The following is a 19604-nucleotide window of genomic DNA, read 5'->3' on the forward strand; positions in this document are numbered from 1 at the left end:
TTCGCCTTCCTCCCGAGGGACGTCGGCTGCTCGCCGGCTCGGGGTCCCCCGCGCCCCCGCCAGGCGCCCTCTCCTCGCCTCGCCAGGCCCCGCTGCTTCCTGAAGGTTACGCGGCGTCGCGGCGGAGCGCGGGGGGCGCTCGCCCCGATCCGCGCCCGTCCGCCCCTGTCCGCGCCGCCGCCCTCCCCTGTGCCCGCCGGGCCGCGCCGCGCCGCGCCGCGCCGGGCCAGCCTGGCTGCCGGCTGCTGCCACCGCAATCCCGGCTCCTAAATCAGCGCGGGGAGGCGCCCCTTCCCCCACCCGGCTCCCCGGGCCGCGATTGGCCGCGCGGGCGCCCCCCAACCCTGGGCCCCGGCTCCAGCTGCCGCGCTATTGGCTGCGGGCCTCCGCCAGCCTTTACATAAGCCCGGGCGCGCTCGAGTGGAGTTGTATAAAGCGAGCGCGCGGCGTCGGGGCGGGAGGCTCGAGGCCAGCCCGGGACCGGGGCCGGGAGCTGCAAGGCGGCGGCGGCGGCGGCGCAGGAGCCGGCGGCAGAGGCGACCGTGACCGCCCGCGCTCCGACGCCCCCAGGCGGCGGGGCTGAGTCAGCCGGAGGATGCCTCCGAGCGCCGACCCCGGAGTGAGTACCCGCTCCCTCCCGGAGCCCCCACCCCCTCGGGCGGAGAAAGTTTCTCCGCTCCCCTCCCCACCCGTCCTCGGGGGTGGCGGGGATGCCACCGGGAACCAGGAATAGACTGGGACCACCGAGGCGATGGCTTGGTTCCCAACTTGCCAAGAGGCGCTGGACTCGATTGGCGCGCAGAGCCTCCCCGGCGGGCTGGAGGCAAGACGGGCGCCTGGCTGGATGTGGCCGAGAGGTGGGAACCGAGGTGCGGGGTGACAGCCCGCAGCGGGCAGAGGAGGGGTTGGGAGCGCCCTGGAGGTCGGCTGTTTGGGGAGGGGGTACTGGGGCTTGGGAGGGAGAGGAGCAGGTGAGGAAGGCGGTTCTGGGGAGGGGGTACGGGGGAGTCACACAGCCAGGCAAGCTCAGCTTGGAGCCAGGGAAGCCTGGGGCGGGGGGAGGGCTATGCTTCCCAGCTGGGGAAGCGCCTTGGGGGGCTGGTTCTCCTTCTCCGGGAAGCCAGCCCTCTCCTCTGCACAGAGCTGGGTGTGCGAGCTCCGGAGCCAGCTGCGCGCGGTGTAGCTGCCAGCCGCCCTTTGCTGGACCGAGGTGTGGTCTGGTTTCCAGGCTGTCTCCGACAAGCCCGCGTTGGGCATTCCAGGAGAAGGGGGCGGGGGTCTCCCTCGTCCCTGTGAAAGCACGGAGAGGTTTTAGTGGGGCTGCAGGCCGGGTTTGGGGGCATGCCCAGCAATGCAGCGCGCTTCTTTGGCAGTACAGTAGTTGGGAAGCCCTGGTTAGTCCCGCTTCTGCAGAAACCAACTCAAGAACCCCAAGTCATCCCAGCCTGGATGGGAGCCTCCCTAAGGCTGGGGGTGGGGGCTTACTCTGGGAATGACTAATGCGTGTTGTTGCTGCTGCGGGTGGGCTCACCCATTGTGGCATCTGTGCGTCTCGGGAGGTGCTTCAGTTCATCAGGCAGGTTGCATTCTTGAGTCCAACTTGAAGTATCTTCTGGGATGGGTGCAGGACTTCCCAAGTGAAGCCAGGTGGGAAAGAAAGCAAGAGGATTCAGGTAGGGGGCAGCTCTGTGGTGCTGCCTTTCATCGGGAGAACTCATATGGGAAGAGTAAGAGGTGTCGTGGGAGATTTGGGACCCTGATAACTTGGGGCAGGAAACACCCAAGACTGAATTGAAGCTAATTCAGACAGTGCCACAAGACTTCGCTCTGAGCCATGAATGGGAACATGGCGGTTGTTCCAATATGGTTCTTAAGCCTTTTTCTTTCTGATGTGGTGAACATTCTTCTGATAGCAGGTTCTAAAGTCAGGCTAAGCAGTGATGAAGGGACTCTGGAATCTTGGTGCTGGTCAACAGGACCACAGTTAGAACATTCTAGATTCTCGTTGGTGCTGGTGGACTCTGGAGAAGGTTGAAAGGCGTGTGAGGGTCACCCGCTCCGCAGATGCTAGATTGAGGCTGTATCCTTTGCAGTATCGCATCCCTGATCATAGGGGTATGTTCCAACTCCCAGGATACTCCGTACCTGCCTGGTCTAGAGCCCTTTTATGGGGGCTATCAATTCATACTAAGCTCCATCCTCTCTCTCTGTCTGCCTGCAGTCAACATTTTTCTGCTGCATTTCCCAAGACCTTCTTTCCACTGGGAATTTTGTGCCATGAAAGACCTGCTTGTTGCTCTTTCTTCTCTTTCCTCCATCTGGGCTGCACCTGGTGTTCTGAACCCTGGTGTTTATTTCTTGGCACCTGGATGTTTGGTAAAGGCACCCTGTGGTGCACAGGAGTGCCCCTGGGAATATGTGGACCAGCGGGCTGTGCCATTCTAGGGAATGAAACATACACTCTTCAAGAGAGAATGGGCCAACAACCATTAAACAGTTTTTGACAGCCTTTGCTTCTCAAGCTTCCTGGCTGCCCGCAAAGTTGGTGGAAGCTTAGAGATGGAGCAAACTCCTTGGTGTCCAGTAGGGGGCACCAAAAGAACCTATCTCAGTACTACTGACTTTCTCCCTTCTTGCCCTTCATTGGCCATTATAACTTAATGCTTGAAGGGAGCTCAGGCTATAGACCCCAGCCATCAATCCTGACTGGAGCCCTTCTGCTACATACTTTCTGGACTTTAGGTGGTCCTGTGACCCCAGGTGCAATGGAGCACGTGAACTGTACATTCCAAGGAGATGGAACTGTTATATAGTCCCTCTTGCTCTCTGAGATGATTCCTTTTGGTTTAGAGACAGTATGTTAATTGATCTCACAAAGTGCTCACAGAACCCAAGAACACCAGAGCTAGAAGAAAGGGGCCTTGAGGAACATCCCCTCCCTAAACCTTGTATTTTACATATATAACTTCATTTCCAAATGATAAGACTGAAGCTCTGTAAAAGAACTACCTTGTTTAGAACACATGGCTGTTTGGTAGAAGAGATGGAACTAGGTCTGAGGATTCTCAGTCCTCTCTTTGGAGCTCTTTCCACTCCAGTGACCTGCTTCTTCTGTACTGTGAAGATGGACATATGTTCTCTACACAGTAGGCACCGGTAATTACTGACCGACCAGACTTCAGTTAAAAGCTTTAGTAAATTTGAAGAAATTTTCACTCTGCAGAGTGAGGAGGTGAAAAGCAGATAAATTCTCATCGGGTACATACACAGATCATGGAAATTCCTAATTATTCTTTCATCCACTCTCCTGTCTCACTGTCCAAATGGCCTGTCTTTAGGCAAAAAGTCATGCGCCTCCAAGATTCTATCTGTGCTTTGGAATTAGAAGTACCCAGGCCCTTTCTGGGTGGTCGTAAAACTCAGAGTCATAGCTCCTCCTTTCCTCTGCTGAGTGTCCTGTGTCTACACCCCAGCTGGTGGGACCTCTCAAACTCAGATCCTGGATGAACTGGAGAGTTTCCAGAATACTTGCCAATTTCTCCCATGCTTGCTGCTGCTCCCAGCTCAAGGTCAGAGTGCTAAGATGTTCTATTTTTGCAAAATTCTCCTGTTCAGGTTTCTTGGGTGACCTGGAAGATACTCCCATTTCCACAGCCTGCCCTTTTGTTCTGCAAGCCTGGCAGTTGACATCTCAGCAAGTCCCAGGGAGGGAAAATTGCGACTGACCTGTGGCTGCCCCTTTGTTCCCCCCTCCCACCTAGCTTCTCTGCATGGTGTTTGGTTTTCCTTGGGTTCCTCTTGGAGTCTCAGCTGACAAGTCAACCTGTGCCCTCTGAGGAATCCCCTGCTGCCAAACTAGAATTGTGGATGCAGAAGCCTCTTCTCTCCCTAAGGCTCATCTAAGGGGTGCTTTTTGCCAGGCAAGATACTTAAGGTTGCTCATCTCTCTTTGGCTCATCTACAAGGTGGGTCCTCATCTTTGGGAAGGAAGGAGATAAGGATCATGTGAACCACCAGCTTTACATAGGATTCCAAGAGTTGTGCTTGAGATCTCACCAGCCTCCCTCCCGGTGTTGCTGGAGAAATGGCCGTGCATTCTCCATCCTTGGTCAGCTACTGGATTCAGGCCAGAGGAGCATAACTATAGATAATATAGGTAGAGCACGAGGTTTGGATGATTGTTCAGAAGTTGTCCCTATCATGAGCCCTGCTATATTGTTGGCCCTTCCGTACTCTCACTGAGTTGCTAAGGACAGCAGCTTAGAATGTGACACCTTGACTTCTGGCTTAGAGACAGCTAAGACAAACCACTTGACCCCTGAGTGCCTCTGTTTCCCTCGCTACTAAATGGTCAGGTTGTCAATCTTGTAATGAGTATAGGAGGATAAAGGGGAGGGAGGCCATCTTCAATATGCCTCTGTTCATGATAACATGTAGAGAGGTATTCAGCTGGAAGGGGATATTATTGCTGGCTCATACAAAACCACATAGGGTCTTGCTTCCTCTGTGAGAAGTGCTCCAGGTCTGTGCATGAGTCTCGGCTCACAGCCACCTCTGGGCTGATGGACAAAGGCTTCTTGGCAGAATTCCCTCTTTGCCTGGTTTCCTCCTTCATCTCAGAGTTTTCACTTTGGGGTTCTGCCATACTTGGGGGAAAGAAATTTTACAGGTCCCAGGATAATTCTGAATGTAATAGAGGACCCTGAGCTATTGATTTCTAAGGAAGGATCTTTCTGCTGGGAGAAGCCTTCCTCAGAGCCCAGTGATTTAAGAGTGCTGACAAATCCGTGCTCACCAAGCCTCCTGCAGGCTGCAGATAGGCTTCTAGGCCAGGCCGGACTGTGCTAGGGATTTCTGAAGAGCCTGGCTGGTTGCTTAGGGGACATAAACCTGTGAACTTAGGAACCTGTGAACTTTCCTTAGGAAAAAAGTATGAAGTCAGTTGGTACATCATCACACCAAACACACCCAGGACCACTGAGAGCCTTTAAGGAATGAGAATAACTGAGAGACTGGATTTGAAGAGCATCCAGAAAGATGTAAAGGAGTTAGGGAAAAGGAGGGAACAAGAAAATCTTTTTCCATGATCTTGATCTTACTGAAGTTCTTGGGCTGTGACTAAAGAGGTAATTTAATCACTACTTTGGTCATAGAGCCACATCTAGAGACAATTTTAATGCTAAAATTGGAGCGAGCATCTAGTGGGGAAAACCCAAAGATGCAGCCAAACATGCTACAATATACAGAGCAGCCCTTACCACAAAGCATTATCTGGGAGCCAGACACCATGGTACATGCCTGTGATCCCAGCTCTTCAGCAGGCAGAGATATGGTGATTACCATTCAAAACTAGGCGGGCAAAAGTTTGAGACCTTATCTGAAAAACAAACTAAGGACTGGTTTACCACTAAGTCTAATCCCAGATATTTATATATATATATATATATAGAGAGAGAGAGAGAGAGAGACATATATATATATAACATGCATATATATACACATATATATGGGTGTACATATATATGTATATGTGTATACATACATGTGTACATATTATTACATATATTATATATTACATATATGTGTGTATGTGTGTGTACAATGGACCTCAAATGTCAATAGTGCCAAGACTGAGAACTCCTGGACCTGAGTGTCACGATAGAATCACAGCACATCACATTACAGAAAGAAGAGGGGACGAGCCAGGGTCACTAGTAAGTAAGTGACAGGCCTGACCTAGACCTCAGATCTGCTCTCCTGAGACTGACTTACCCAAACTTTCCCCCAGAGTTGTTATGAAGAACAAATTTGATCTGTGAAAACACTTACAAAACTATAATGAGATTATTATTAATATTGCTGTTATTATGAATTGGGAGTTAGGGAAGTTCTATTTCTGGCTGTATCACTCACTGACTCATTGTATAACGTGTGTGTATCTATGTGTTTGTGTGTCTGTGTTGTGTGCTAGAGCATAAAGGGGGGTGTCTTAGCAAAAGGTAAATATATCGTAATCCTTATCTCTAGAGAAAAGTCCCAAGATCTGCCCTTCAAAAACCCTAGACAACTTAAAAAAAAAAAAAAAGAAAAATTTTTCTTGAAAGAAAATCATGTGGGCTTCGTAAGAAGCAAAATGCTTACTTCTTGGAAAAATTCCAGTCCCCTGGCCCTGTGAGTTGGTTCCAGCCCAGGAAATCTGATCAACATCCGGAGGAGAAACTGATAGCTCTACAAATGACAAGTGACTGGATTTGTCTCTACTCTCTCCGGGAAGGAGAGAAGTCGGCGACTTCCTTGCCAGCCTTTCCTACTCACTGGCCCTCCCAGCCCAGGGAAGTTCAGCTGGGAACTTCAATGAGGGATGGGAAAGTGGGGCATTAATTAGTAAAACCTTGTTTACTTAACAGACATATTCTTAAAGATCTCTTCCAAGGGACATTTTGACATATTACTTTAATTAGCCACAGAAGAATCGCGAGTGCAGAGAGTGTAAAATGACCCATCCTGTTGTTTCCAGTTACTCTTATCTTTGTTTGCACCTGACAAGTACCCTGACAAGGTCACGGAATCAGTGCTGAGCTCAGGCAGTGTCCTGGTGACCACAGAAGAGCCTGCAGGGGCCTCTTCTCTCCCTTCACCACACCCCACCTACCCAGAGAACAGCCACCTCTGCCTTAGCCATCCCTGGGCCTCCTCTAAAGTATCTGTCTTAAAGCCCTCATCAAGCTCTGAAAACCCCAAGGAGGCACTGGGGAGGGGAACAGGCCAGGGAGTTTGAACTTTCCCCCGTAGGCAGAGGGGTTGCTGCAGGACTGGGAAGGGGAAAGGGTTGGATAGTCTGAGTTGGCGTTTTGTGTTTGTTTTTATAAAGCTTAACTCTGGCCTTGTCATCCTTTTCCTGGAGGGAGTGTCTCCTGAGGCTCCCACCCTGCCCATGTGGGGGGTCACTGCTTAGGTCACTGTCTCAAATGCTGTGTGGGCAGGCCCTGAGGCAGGTCCCTTAGAATATAGTGGTCAGTCTCTATAATCAAATGAGCTGGGCTATAAACACTCTTGAGTCACCACAGGCTCATTCTCTGTGTAAAGTCAGCGTGGCTTTTACATGGGTCTCCAAAGACAGCCTCTGTTAAATATCAGAACTGTGTACCTCTCATCCAAGAAGCTATGCAACTCCAAAGAGGCCTTTGCAGGTGGGGAAAAAAAACACAACAGAGTTCCTAAGGAAAGGAGAGGTGCTGGATGCTGGTGGCTTATCTCTAATCCTAGCTACACAGCAGGCTAAGATCTGTGGATCACAGTTCAAAGCCAGCCTGGGGAGGAAAGTCTAGGAGACTCAATTCCAATTAATGAGCAAAAAGCGAGGAACGGAGGTATGACTCAAGTGGTAGAGCACCTACTTTGAACAAATAAAGCTAAGGGAAAGAGCCTAAGCTCTGAGTTCAAACCCCTGAAACAGCGTGCACACATACACACACACACACACACACACACACACACACACACACACACACACACCCCAAAAAGCAGGAGATACCACCACACCATTCTCAGCTACAGATTCAGCACCTAGCCTAGCACTTGGCATAGGATTCCTCACAGAATCCATTGGAAATGAGTCAGGGAACGGGGACCCTCTGGAGCAGAGGTGGCCTTTGGGATTAATGTGGGTCTCCAGCCTCAGTCGGTGAGGCCTGCTTCTCTTCTAGCTCCTTGTCAGAGCTGGCATATGGCACTGGGGCTACCTAGACTTCCAGGGTTCCACTGAGCAGCCATGCCAGGGGGGTCCTCTCTGAGCTTCCAGCAAAGCTGGGCTGCTCTGCCTTCCCATGGTCCTCTGCTGCTTCCCACTCCCCCAAGGTGGCTGCCATGAAGCTTTGCCTTGCTGTAAACCCATAGAATAGGTGGGAATTTGAATTTCTACTGAAGACGAAGTAGGGAGTGAATCATTGCTTCACAAAAACATTCCCAGGAGGATGCTTTTAAATAGCCAAGTCTGCTAATGCGTTTTTAAATGATTTCGGAAAAAAACTGACCCGTAGACTCTTAGGCCTGGAAAAGAACTTTGGAGGTCATCCAGTGGCCCGCCCCTCCCCCACCCCAGGCCGTTCAACTCTCCTCTGGAACATTCTCCATCACCGTTCAGAAGCCCAGCCTGCCCATCATCCTGTACATCGGGGCCTCCAAAGCTACAATGCCCTTTCAAAAATGTAAGTCTGATCATGTCTCTTCCTGATTTCAAATCCTCCCCGTGGTGTGACTCCAGATTCCTTGCTTGGCATCACAGGCTCTCCACACCCCAACTACAGCTTCTACCCTTCCCCCCACATTCCTGTACCTCCTCCCCGCCACCCCCACACCATGTCCCAGACATGCATTCACAGCATGCACAAACTGTCTGGCATGCCTACCTTTGATCTATGGGTCTCTGCCACCTCGAATCCCAATTCACCTGCTCCAGAGAGCCTTTCCCGCAGTCTGCCCTTCCCGCCCACCTCACAGGCTAACCCCTCTCTCCTGTGGGCTACATCCGGGATTTCTACCTGTGGCTGCTCTGCCCCTAACCTGCTGTGTGCTCTATGAGGAATGTCCAAGGGCTGAGCTGTCCTATAGGCATCTTCTACTTGCTTGAAGAATGAGTGTGTGTAGCCAAGTGTGCTGACGGTGGCGGGGGTGGGAGGGTGGGGGGAGGAGTTACTGCATTTGGAAAGCAGTGTTTAAGGAGTCAACTTCACTGGGGACCCAAGCAAGACACATTAGTAACAGAAGCAAGCCTATTCCTCAGCCTTACTCCTGGCTCCACCTCCTGAGTTGCATTCATGCATTCGTTCAGACAACAAATATCTATTACTGGCAGTAACCAAGGGATTCTTGTTACCATTTCCTGCTGCATCCGGGCATTCTCTGTGCCATGCATTCTCTCTCAGAAGTTAGCCCAGGTTAATCTCAAGTTGTTCTCACAGCAGCCCGGCCTGCCTGCCTTCCCATTTCACAGAACAGGAAAGCTGAGCGCTGATGATGCCTAAGTGCTTACTATGCCTTGTGCATGCAGCTAACAGATGCCATGTGTTCTCTCTCTCTTCCTCTCCCCCCCACCCCGAAATACCATTTCAAGCTGGGTGCCAGTGACCCATGCCTATAATCCTAACTACTCAGGAGATTTGGGACCTGAAGGCTTATGGCTCACAGACAGCCTGGGAAGAAAAGTTAATGAGATTCTATCTCCAATTACCTAGCAAAAAGCTTGGCTTAGGCATGGCTCAAGTGGCAGAGCACCAGCCACAAGTACACAAGTTGAGCAAGAGCACAAAGGAGCACTATTTCATTAGCCCTGTGCTATTGCTTTCTCCCTTTGGTGGGCTTCCTTCTTCTTCTCCCTTGGATGAAGCCCAAATCTCCGCTTCTATGCAGCCTCAGGCACCTTTCCAGGTGGAGGAAGCTACATATTTCATATTTCCTTGGTATTGAGGAAGATGGAAGATGTGTAGGCCATGGTGTCTTCTGAGGGATGAGGTGGGGGTTGGGTACAGAGATGTAGAGTTCTTCCAGGCTGGCAGTGGGGGATCTCCAGTGGGGGATCTGGTGGAGAAAGAACTGGGCCTTGGGATGTATACTCTCTAGGGCAAGGGTTGTTTCTCTAGTACCTAGCACAGTCCTAGCACTGTATACCTAGTAACCTGGTATGGAGCAGGTACACAAGCAATCCTAACGAGTGAATGAAGAACAACACCAGCTTCTCTCTCACTTGGGTCACAATATTTGCTTTCTAACTATCTAACTATCTAACTTTCTATCTTTTCTGCTTCCAGCCCAGTCCTCTTGTGCTCTCTCACATACCTCCTGCACACAGTACCACTACTGTGGTCTCTCTCTTTCCCTCCCCCCCTTTTTTTGGTGGTACTAGAGTTTGAACTCAGAATCTTGTTTTCTAGGCCTGGAGTTCTACTACCTGACCCATAGCTCTAGCCCTGTTGTCCCATGGTTATTTTTGAGATAAGTGTCCTGCTTCTGGTCTTGGCATGTGCCTAACTGCAGTCTAGGTGTCCTGTCATTGCTGGGATCACAGACATGCACTATCATGTCCAGCTTTCCACCATTAAGGTGGAAGTCTTGTGGATTATTTTTCCCCAGGTTGGGCTGGCATCATGCTCCTCTGGATCTCAGCCTCCCATGGGGAGGGACAGTGCCACGGTGCCCAGTTGTGGGTTAAGAAGGAGGTGGTTTTTTGGGTTTTTTTTTAGTTTAATCACTCTTCCTGGCTGGTCTTCAACTGCAGTCTTCCCAATCTCAACTAGAAGTATAGGCATGAACCACCAGCTCTTATCTTTGTTCTTCCTTTCTTTTTGTCTCCTTCCTTCTTCTTTCTCTCCCTCCCTCCTTCTTTCTCTTCCTCCCTCCTTTTTTCCCTTCCTCCCTCCCTCCCTCCTTCCCTCTTCAATGCAAGGGATCAAACCCAGGGCCTTGTACACATTAGGCAAGTACACTACCACACTCCAACCATACCATGTTGTTTATACCACATCATGAACTTTTGGTTCATGTCCCTCCATTCTCTCCCAACCTCCTCAGCCGTATCCTCCCCCCACCCAGCCCCAATTATTCTTCCTTTCCACCATGCACATTCTGTCTCCTCATCCCAGAGCATAGTCTCCATCACCTCTGTGCTTGGCCTTCACCAGCCTCCCCAGGCAGAAATGGTTGCTCCTTCTACTATGTTCCATCTTGGCTTAAGACAAGTTTTGTGTAGTGAGAGAAATTAATATAGTGTCTAAGAGCATACATTCTGGAGCTCATTTGCTTAAGTAGAAATCCCAAGTCCAAGTCCTAGCTATGTAACCTTGGGTAAGTTACTTAACCACTCTGTCCTTCAAGTTCCTTATGTGTAAAATGAGGACAGTAGTAGTGCCTATGTCATGGTGTTCCTGTAAGGATTAAATGAGTCATGCATATGAAGGCTTAGAGTAGTGCTGGCCACAGGCAGAGAGGTGGGTGGTGTTATTTGTGTTACTCTCTGTACTTGGCTATGAACTTGGCTGAAGAACCACATGGTCATTTCTGAGGCCTGGAAAGGGAGCTCTACCAGCCACATGGAAGCAGGCAAGATGAGAAAATAGGCGAGGTGTGCCGATCCCCAGACACCATAATGGGGAACTGACTCCACTCCCCCTCCCTCAGTGGTTTTAATGAATGCAGAAGCATGATGCCAGGTTTCCAGCCTGTGTGGCCATGTTGAGTGTGAAGGAATCTTGTGATTGGCATCCACTATCTTACCTGGATATGGTAGGTGGTAGACAGGGCTCAGACAGGGCTGGAGAGGAAATGTACCTTGGACATTGATGCAAATGTGTGGCAGGCTGGTGCCTGGGGTCTATCAGGTTTGCAGGGTGCCCTGCCCCCCTGTGGTTGGGATGCAGGCCAAAGCGAGTGACCTACAGGGATCAGGTTCAGAGAGGGTGCACCAGGTCCAAGTCTTTCAAAATGGCCAGACGGTTGCCCTAGGCCGTGAGTTCTCAGTAAGCACTCTTGACATTCAGGGCTGGATGATTCTTTGTTCTGAGGTTTGTCTGGGGCATTGTAGGGCATCCAACAGCATCCCCGATCTCTACACACTGGGTACTAGGAGCACCATCTTCCCTGGTTTGACCATCAAAACATTGGTAGATGTCTCCTAGGGGGTCTTGGTGGAGAACCATGGTTGGCTGCTCCTTCCCAACTCAGGGACCAGAGCAGCAGGCCTAGAGATAGACAGTCCTGGAGGGCAAGTAGGAGTGACAGATGGGTTCCTAGGGATCTTTCAGGTGTCCACTCTGCATTGCTTTTCCTTCCTTCTCCTCTCTTCTTGTCCAGCTAACTTCTTAGCATCCTCCAAAGTCTAGCCACAGGATACTCCCTCTGAGAAGTCCTCCTAGTTTTCCTACTACATCATTTAGATCTCTCTGGGATTCCTCCTCCACAGAAGCTCTTACTCTGTCCTGCCAAGGCTGAGTAACTTTCTCCCCGTGACCCCAGCACCTAAGACAAGGACAGGTTTATGTCTGGTCAGCAAGAAGCGTGGCAGAGGATGAATAAGCTGGAGGCGGCTTCAGTCAGCTTTTCTCCAATGTTCCTGGCCTACCAGGAGCCCCTTGGTGGAGCTGGTGGTCCGGCCCACATGGGGCACAGTATTCCTGCCTCTGCTGATCTCCCTCATGTCTCAGCTCTCTGGCAAATGTCTGAGAGGGTCTGCATTCTCTCTCTGCTTGTTCCCAACATTTGGCCTCTCACTTTTGTGAGAGTGTAGGGTGTGTCCTTGCTCTTTTGATAATTGCAGAAGAACTGCTTGCCCTGGAAATTGTCCTGGAAGCCTCTCCTGCAGCTGCCTGACCCCATGGCAGAAAAACCAGGTTGCTTGGTTACCAGTTTTTCAGACCCAATTTCGGGAAAGTCCTGAGGACACAGAAAACTGAGTTTGGCTGCACGTGACAGAGAGCCACTGTTGGAAGGAAGAATTTCTGTTCCCTCCCATTGGGGAGGGTAGGGGCACCCAGGCTGCCCCTCTGGACCCCTAGCAGGCCTTCCTTTGGGGCTCACTTGACCCTTGATCACCTGGGTCCAATGATGAGGCCTGTTACAGTTGAGGACAGCCAAGATCAGAAAGGTGGGAAGACGCGCCCAAGGTCACACTAGCAGCTTTATAGTGGACTTCAGATTCACATCCAGGTCGCTGACTCCAAGCTTTGGGTTCCTTCTCTTTCACCACCTTGCTGAGGATTGTTTAAAAAGTTCGCTTATGGAGCATTTTATAGCAATTATTATTAGGAAGCAATTCTCACAACCTGCAACACAAGCCCAGTGTCTTTAGCCTTTATGAGGACCATTCTTTTCTTCTTTCCCCATGGTTGCTTTGCAGGAAAAGCCCATATCCCTAGGTGAGCCTCCTTGAACCCTGACCCCACACCCCTCTGCCCAAGCTCAGCCTTTGATGTTTAGCCCCACCTCCTCTGGTACATTTCCTCTCCAGCCCTGTCTGAGCCCTGTCTACCACCTACCACCTGCTCTGCTGCCTCTGGGGAGAGCTCCTCCATGAGGCAGGAGCTGGTTTTGTTCATCTTTGAGTTCCTGGAATTCACTGCATCTCTAGCAAACAGTACATGCTCCATAGTTCTCTGTGTACTATTCCAGAGCTACTTTGCCTGTGAGTGCCATTCCATATTCTCTTTTCCCCCCAGTTCTGGAACTTGAATTCAGGGCCTTATGCTCTCAGCTTTCTCTACTTTGTAGCTGATGCTCTACCACTTGAGCCTCACCTCTTACTTCCAGCTTCTTGTTGGTTAATTGGAGATGAGAGCCTCTCAGATTTGTCTGCCTGGGCTGGCTTTGAATTGTGATCCTCAGATCTCAGCTTCCTGAGTAGCTAGGGGTATAGAGGTAAGACTTTGGTACCTGGCACCACTCATACATAGAAGGTGGCTGATATGCAAACATTTAAGAAAACAAAACTAGTCCCCTCAACCCACTTTTTAATTTCATTTTTAACTTTCCTACCTGTTCTCCCAAAGGTTCATATGTTCACAGTGGCATGACAGGAAAACTCCCAGAGCAAGCCGTATCAAACACGAGGTCACTGTGGGCTCCCGCTGTCTTCTGCTTCAGGCAGTATCCACCTGCTCTGCGCACATCTTCAAACCTCATATCCCCTGCCTCTGTTGACACTCTCTAGCTAAATAGATTTTCTTTGTATACTCCAACAAGCCCATGATGAATTTTGGTAGCAGAAACATCTTTCACATCGAATCGGATTGCAGTGTGTACTCTCACTGGGGGAACCACAAGTCTGGGGCAGTGGTTTTCATCCTAGGCTGTCCATTAGCATCATCCAGCCAGCTCCTAAAAAGATAGAGCATCCAGAGCTGGATACCAGTGGCTCAGGTCTGTGATCCTATCTGCTCAGGAGGCTAAGCTCTGAGGATCAAAGCCAGCCCAGGCAGAAAAGCCCATGAGATTCTTCTCTCCAATTAACAAACAAAAAGCCTGAAGAGGAAGTGTGGCTCCAGTATTAGAGCACCAGCCTTTAGTAAAAAAGCTAAGAGGTAGTTCCCAGGTCCTGAGTTCAAGGCCAGTACACATGTATACACACACACACACACACACACACACACACACACACACACACACACACCCCAAATACAGCATCCAGACACCACCCTAGACCAATGAAATCACATCTCTACCCAAGGATCCAGCAGCAGCAAATGTTCCAGGGCTCCCAGATGAGCCTAATGGCCAGTGGGAAACAAGAGCCATTGGTCTGAAAGCTAGAAGTATGGTCTATAGATTAGCAGCCTGGGCCCCACCTGATATTAGCTGTGCAAACCACCTACATTCGAATCTCCATCTGAACAAGACCCTCAAGTGATTGTCAAGCAAGCATTGTCTTTAGACACCTATGACAAGTTGCAAGCCGTTTCTGCTGATTCATATTATCATTTGAATACCTTCCTTCCTTCATTTAACAAATATTAAATAGAGCACCTCCTACAGTAGTCCCTGGGAATGCAATGGCATGCATCTCTGTCTTGTCTACAAATACCTGCTCATGACCCATTTTCTCTGGGTTCTGTTCTTTGATGGTCTCTCCTCTTGTCTCCTTGACCTGATTGATACCTCTAGCTTCAACCCTTGCCCTCTTTCACCTCTTTGCAAAAAATAAAAAAATTAGTCATTCCCTAGTACTTGAGCTGAAGATAACATGGAGTGTATACTTGGAGAATATAAAGATGAACGGAGCCTGGGCAGCCCTGGAGATCCCATGTCCCCATGTTTGATTTAAAAATGCTTTAGATCTTCAGGTAGAGAAGGCTCTTGAACCAATCTTGTCCTTTCACTGTAGTATATAGCCTAGTTTCTTGGCTTGGGGAGCTGTGGTATGGAACCTTGCTGTTCGATGTGTGGTTTATAGACAAGTATCGCCAGCACAACCTGGGAGCTGGTTAGAAATATAGAATGTTGGGCTTTGTGGTAGAGTTACTGAATCGGAATCTGTATTTTTAACAGGGCCACCAGGTGATTCATGGGCACATTAAGGTTTGAGAAGCGTGAAGCACTCGTATAGAACAACATTTCTCAAATTTCGCAACTCATTAGAATCATGTAGGAACTTTTAAAAATCCAATGCCAAAGACTGCATCCTAGGCCAATTAAGTCAGAATATTTAATGTGATGAGACCCAGGCATCAGTATTTCTTTTTCATTGTGGTAAAAAAAAAGATAGAACATAAAAATTGCCATTAATTCTTATTTAAAGGTACAGCTCAGTGATGTGAAATACAGTCACATGATTGTGCAGACATCACCACCAGACATCTCCAAAAGTTTTTCATCTCCTTATTCCTCCTTTGCCCAATCCTAGAAACCATATTTTTTTCTCTGTTCCATGACTACTCCATGTATCTCATCTAAGCGAAATCAAACAATATCTGTCCCATGTTTAGCTTACCTCACCTAGCAAAATGTTTTCAGGATTCATCCACATAATATAGCCTGTGTCAAGAGTTTCCTTCCTTTTTAAGGATGAATAATATTTCATTGTATTCGTGCACTGTTTTTTGTTTATCCATTCATCCATTTATTGACTTGAGTTGTTTCCACCTTGACATCATGAATAATGTTAACATAAATATTGGTTTGCAAATGCCCTTTGAAGTCTCTTCTTTCTTTTTATGGGGGGAGAGTATAGAGTGGGATTGATAGATCATACAGTAATTCTTATTTTCTTTTCTTTCTTCCTTTTTTTAAGAGATGCTGGGAATTGAACTTAGGACCTTGAGCTTACTGGGCAGGTGCTCTACTTGAGCCATATTTCCAGCTCCATATTTTCAAATTTTTGAAGTCATGTGGCTGTACTACTTTACATGTGTACCAACAATGCACACAAATTCCAATTTTTTTCACATCCTCATCACTATTTTATTTTTCTGTTAATTGTAACCATCCTCAGGGGTGTAAAGTGATAAGTAACTGGTTGATCTTCATTTATTATATATAATTCGCGATGTTTTCTTTTCCTATTGGACATCTTTGGAGAAATGTCTGTGCAATGCCTTCCCACATTTTGAGTCAGGTGATTTCATTATTTTTGTTGTTTTGTTGTAGAACTTTCTTACTGTTATAGTCTGGATATTAATACCTTATCAGATGTATGATTTGCAAATGTTTTCCTCCCATTCTGTGGGTTGCCTTTTCATTCCTTAGATAGTGTCCTTTGGTGCACAAAAGTCTTTAATTTTGGTATATGTAGCTCATTTTATCCAGTTTTTCTTTTGTTGCTTGCGCTTTTGATGTCTTATCCAAGAGATCGTTGTCAGGCATGAGAATTTTTTATAGCTCCCCAAATGATTTCAGTGTGCCGTCAAGATTGAGCCATGTTTCTCTCATTTTAATGTACATTCAGATCACCTGGCATCATGTTAAAAATGCACATTCTGACCAGTGAGGCCTGGGAGAGAGCATAGATTCTGCATTCCTAACAGATCCCCAAAGGGCACTGATGCTGAGGGTCTGTGGGCCACTGCTGAGTAGCCAGGGTGTTGAAGAGCATCTCAGTGATGTTCTCTTTCTGAGGCTTGAGGGGAGAGGGGAGAGATTTATGAGCCCTGCAGGTACATCTTCCCACCATCATAGTTCCTGATCCACCATCAAGCCCAACTACTGCTTACACTCTTTTACCTGCCCCTGAGCAGCCCCAGTGGTGAGTGCATGGGGTCTTGTTGGCCTAGTAGAGGAATGAAGGATACATCTCTCCTGCCCCATTCCCAACTCCCTGGGAGAGGCCATCCGAGGGTCTACCCACACTAATAATGACTGGTTTCTCTCCAGCCCTGGCCCTTTTGAGGACCTCACTGGAAGACGATTTTGCTCAAAATGTTAAATACACTCAAAGAGGGAAAAAAAATCTCTGCAGATTGAAGTTTATAGAAGAAGCTGGTAGGGTCAGAAGAGAGACTGCTGGAAGTCTTCTCAACAAAGGCTTTAATCCATCATAGAATTTTAGAGCCTGAAATTCAAGAGCCTTGCTGATCTCCTCACAAAGCTTTATTTGGAGTAGAGAGCTTGGACCCAAAGAGATGGTAACTTGTTAAGATCACTAAGCAAATTAAAAGTACATGATTTCCTTTTCATCTTGCTCTAAGTTATTTATCTGGAAATGGCTCGCATAGAATAATGTGTCTTCACATGGCTCCTTTAATTCGAAGTTCTACTTTTCAGAGAAAAGGCAAACATCAAGAGAGGAGACCATAGTTCTTGCACCTCGTGGTATTAGAATTTTTTTCCTACCAGTTAAGCTCCTATTTCCCTAATAGAACCTGGTGCCTGGCGGAAAGAGGTCCAAATTGCAGGTATGAGTTCTAAAAGGAAATAACTAGCATCTAGAAGGCATACCCAAAGCCAGTTTTCTCTTTCAGGACCATGGCAGGTGTTGCCAGCCAATTGCTCCTTTTAGCCACTACTCATCAATAGGATTTGGTGCTCAAGTTGGAGCTCATTGTTGTCCCTTCAATAGAGGTCACACCTTAAAAAGAGTCTAGTGACCTTTGGATCTGTGCAACATTTCAGCATGCCCCTAGCTGTTCATTAAACCAATTATGAGTTTCTTTTATCCAATCAAACTTCCTGCCAAGTCAGAGAACTCTAGTAGTGATACATTTGGCTTTAGTGATTAAACGGCCTGGTGGAGGCAGATGTCTCATTCAGACTTAGGTGTAATTTGGGATGACCTCACTCTGCCAGCATGCTATAAGAATCTCCTTCCAGGGAAGACGCCCCCAGGCTTCTGCCTGACCACTGGAGCGCTGCTCTTAAGTCTCTCCAGCATTTCCAGCAAGGCCATCAGAGAGTCTTCTGGTCTTCTTTAGCTCTGAAGGCAGTGCCTGAGCCCCTCATTTTGGTTTCAGGGTCCTTGACCTGGAGCAAGCTCATTTGTTGGCAGAAGCATCTGTCTCCATATGGGGAGACAGTCTTCAGATCTTTCTTGCTCTTCCCTCATTAAGATGTCAGCCTCACTCAGCCTTGCGCTCAGCTGCCAGATGCATTGACAAGCCAGCAGCCCAAGTCCCATCAGAAAGAAGTTTGCTGTTTACTGAAGGCAGGAAGGTGGTGCTTAGCCTGCCAGCAATGGACCTGCACAGGCTTCAGAGGCTTCATCCCAGTGAGCCTGTGGAACCACTGTGAGGTCCCGTTCTGTGCCTATGGGCAGTCTCTGGTGGCTCCATTTGCACAGTTCTGCGTAGTGTCTTCCTTGCTATACTCAGAAGGGGTGGACTCCTGCCACCTCCCTGGCCATTCTCGTCTGTCTCCTGGGTGAGTGCCACTGGCTCCGATGGCCCCAGGCTGCTTGGCAACACCCTGAGTTATGTTAGAGATATAATAATGAATTATACAATGCATTATACATAATTAATTTATAATAAAACACGCATGCAATGGTTTAATTTCTCCAAGTGAATGATGTGCTACTTGCCAGACCTTGCTGGAATGCATCCCCTGACTGACTGCTTCTCAGTCCGGAGGCAATGGCTGCCAGCTGCCCTAGAGAGGGAATTGGCTTGTAGAATCTTCCAGGCTTCCCTAGGGGATCAGTAAAAGAATAGATCTGGAACAGTGCAGAGGTAACACCTTTGTTGTCCTAGACCTAGATAGCATGGGGGTCTGCCTTCACTTCTGTACTGCTTGAAATTTGTTCCTTTCTGCATTTTCCTAGTCTTGCTTCAAGATTATGGAAGATGTCTATACATGTGTCGCCTTCCTTCCTTCCTTCTTCCTTCCTTTCCCTCCTCTCCCTCCCTCCCTGCCTACCTCCCTCCCTTCCTGTTCCATAAGTATGTACTGAGTGTCTCTTACACACCTGGTCCTTGGCTTTGTATATATCAGTGAATAAACAAAGATCTTTGCCCAAGTGGAGTTCATATTCTGGCAGAGGAAGACAGGCAGTAAGTGTAATGACTAAGTAAATGATAATGCATGTCACCCAGTGATGGGTGCTGCACTAAAGGGAAAAGCAGAGCAGAATAAGGGTGGCCCACGGAGATGGAGATAGGTTGCAGCTTATAAGAAGGTCTCCATGGAAAGGCTTGTGAAAAAGCAGCAGCCCAAGAATTGCCAACACTTCCCCATGCGCACACACACAGGAACAAGATTCTCCCAGTTGCCGGTCTCCAGGATCTTTCAGTAACTGTTGTAACTTTGGGTTTCAGATGTTCAGGATGTTCCTGCTGCTGCTGCTATGGTTTCTGCCCCCCATTGAGGGGTCCCAGCGGACTGAACCCATGTTCACTGCAGTCACCAACTCCGTTCTACCCCCCGACTATGACAGCAACCCCACCCAGCTTAACTACGGTGTGGCAGTGACTGATGTGGACCACGATGGGGACTTTGAGATCGTGGTGGCGGGGTAAGTGCCTCTCACCCTGAGTCTGACAGATATATTAATCAGTTTTTGCTGTGCTATGGTTGTATAACAAGCAACTCCAAAAGCCAGTGACTTGGGGCAGTGGGCAGTCTCACTCACAGGGTTGGTCCTCTGTAGCTTAGCTACAGCCTGGCTGGCTTGTCTGGGGGTTCTGGGATGCGAT

General features: G+C 48.7%; 1 protein-coding gene across 2 annotated transcripts in view; it reads left to right on the top strand.

Moving 5' to 3' along the window:
• Nucleotides 1-534: 534 nt before the first annotated feature.
• Nucleotides 535-19604, top strand: part of Crtac1 (cartilage acidic protein 1) — a 138691-nt gene continuing 119621 nt past the window's right edge. Inside the window, exons 1-2 of one of the 2 annotated variants that reach the window (XM_048338518.1) lie at nt 535-619; nt 19227-19423. In XM_048338518.1, coding sequence (XP_048194475.1) covers nt 596-619; nt 19227-19423 — 221 coding nt within the window. In that variant the 5' untranslated portion in view covers nt 535-595. Of the gene's footprint in view, nt 620-8149; nt 8208-19226; nt 19424-19604 lie in introns of those variants that run through there. The other variant, XM_048338519.1, reaches the window with a different exon arrangement.

The sequence above is a fragment of the Perognathus longimembris genome, chromosome 2 (genome assembly GCF_023159225.1).
Source record: "Perognathus longimembris pacificus isolate PPM17 chromosome 2, ASM2315922v1, whole genome shotgun sequence".
In the NCBI taxonomy this organism is placed as follows: domain Eukaryota; kingdom Metazoa; phylum Chordata; class Mammalia; order Rodentia; family Heteromyidae; genus Perognathus; species Perognathus longimembris.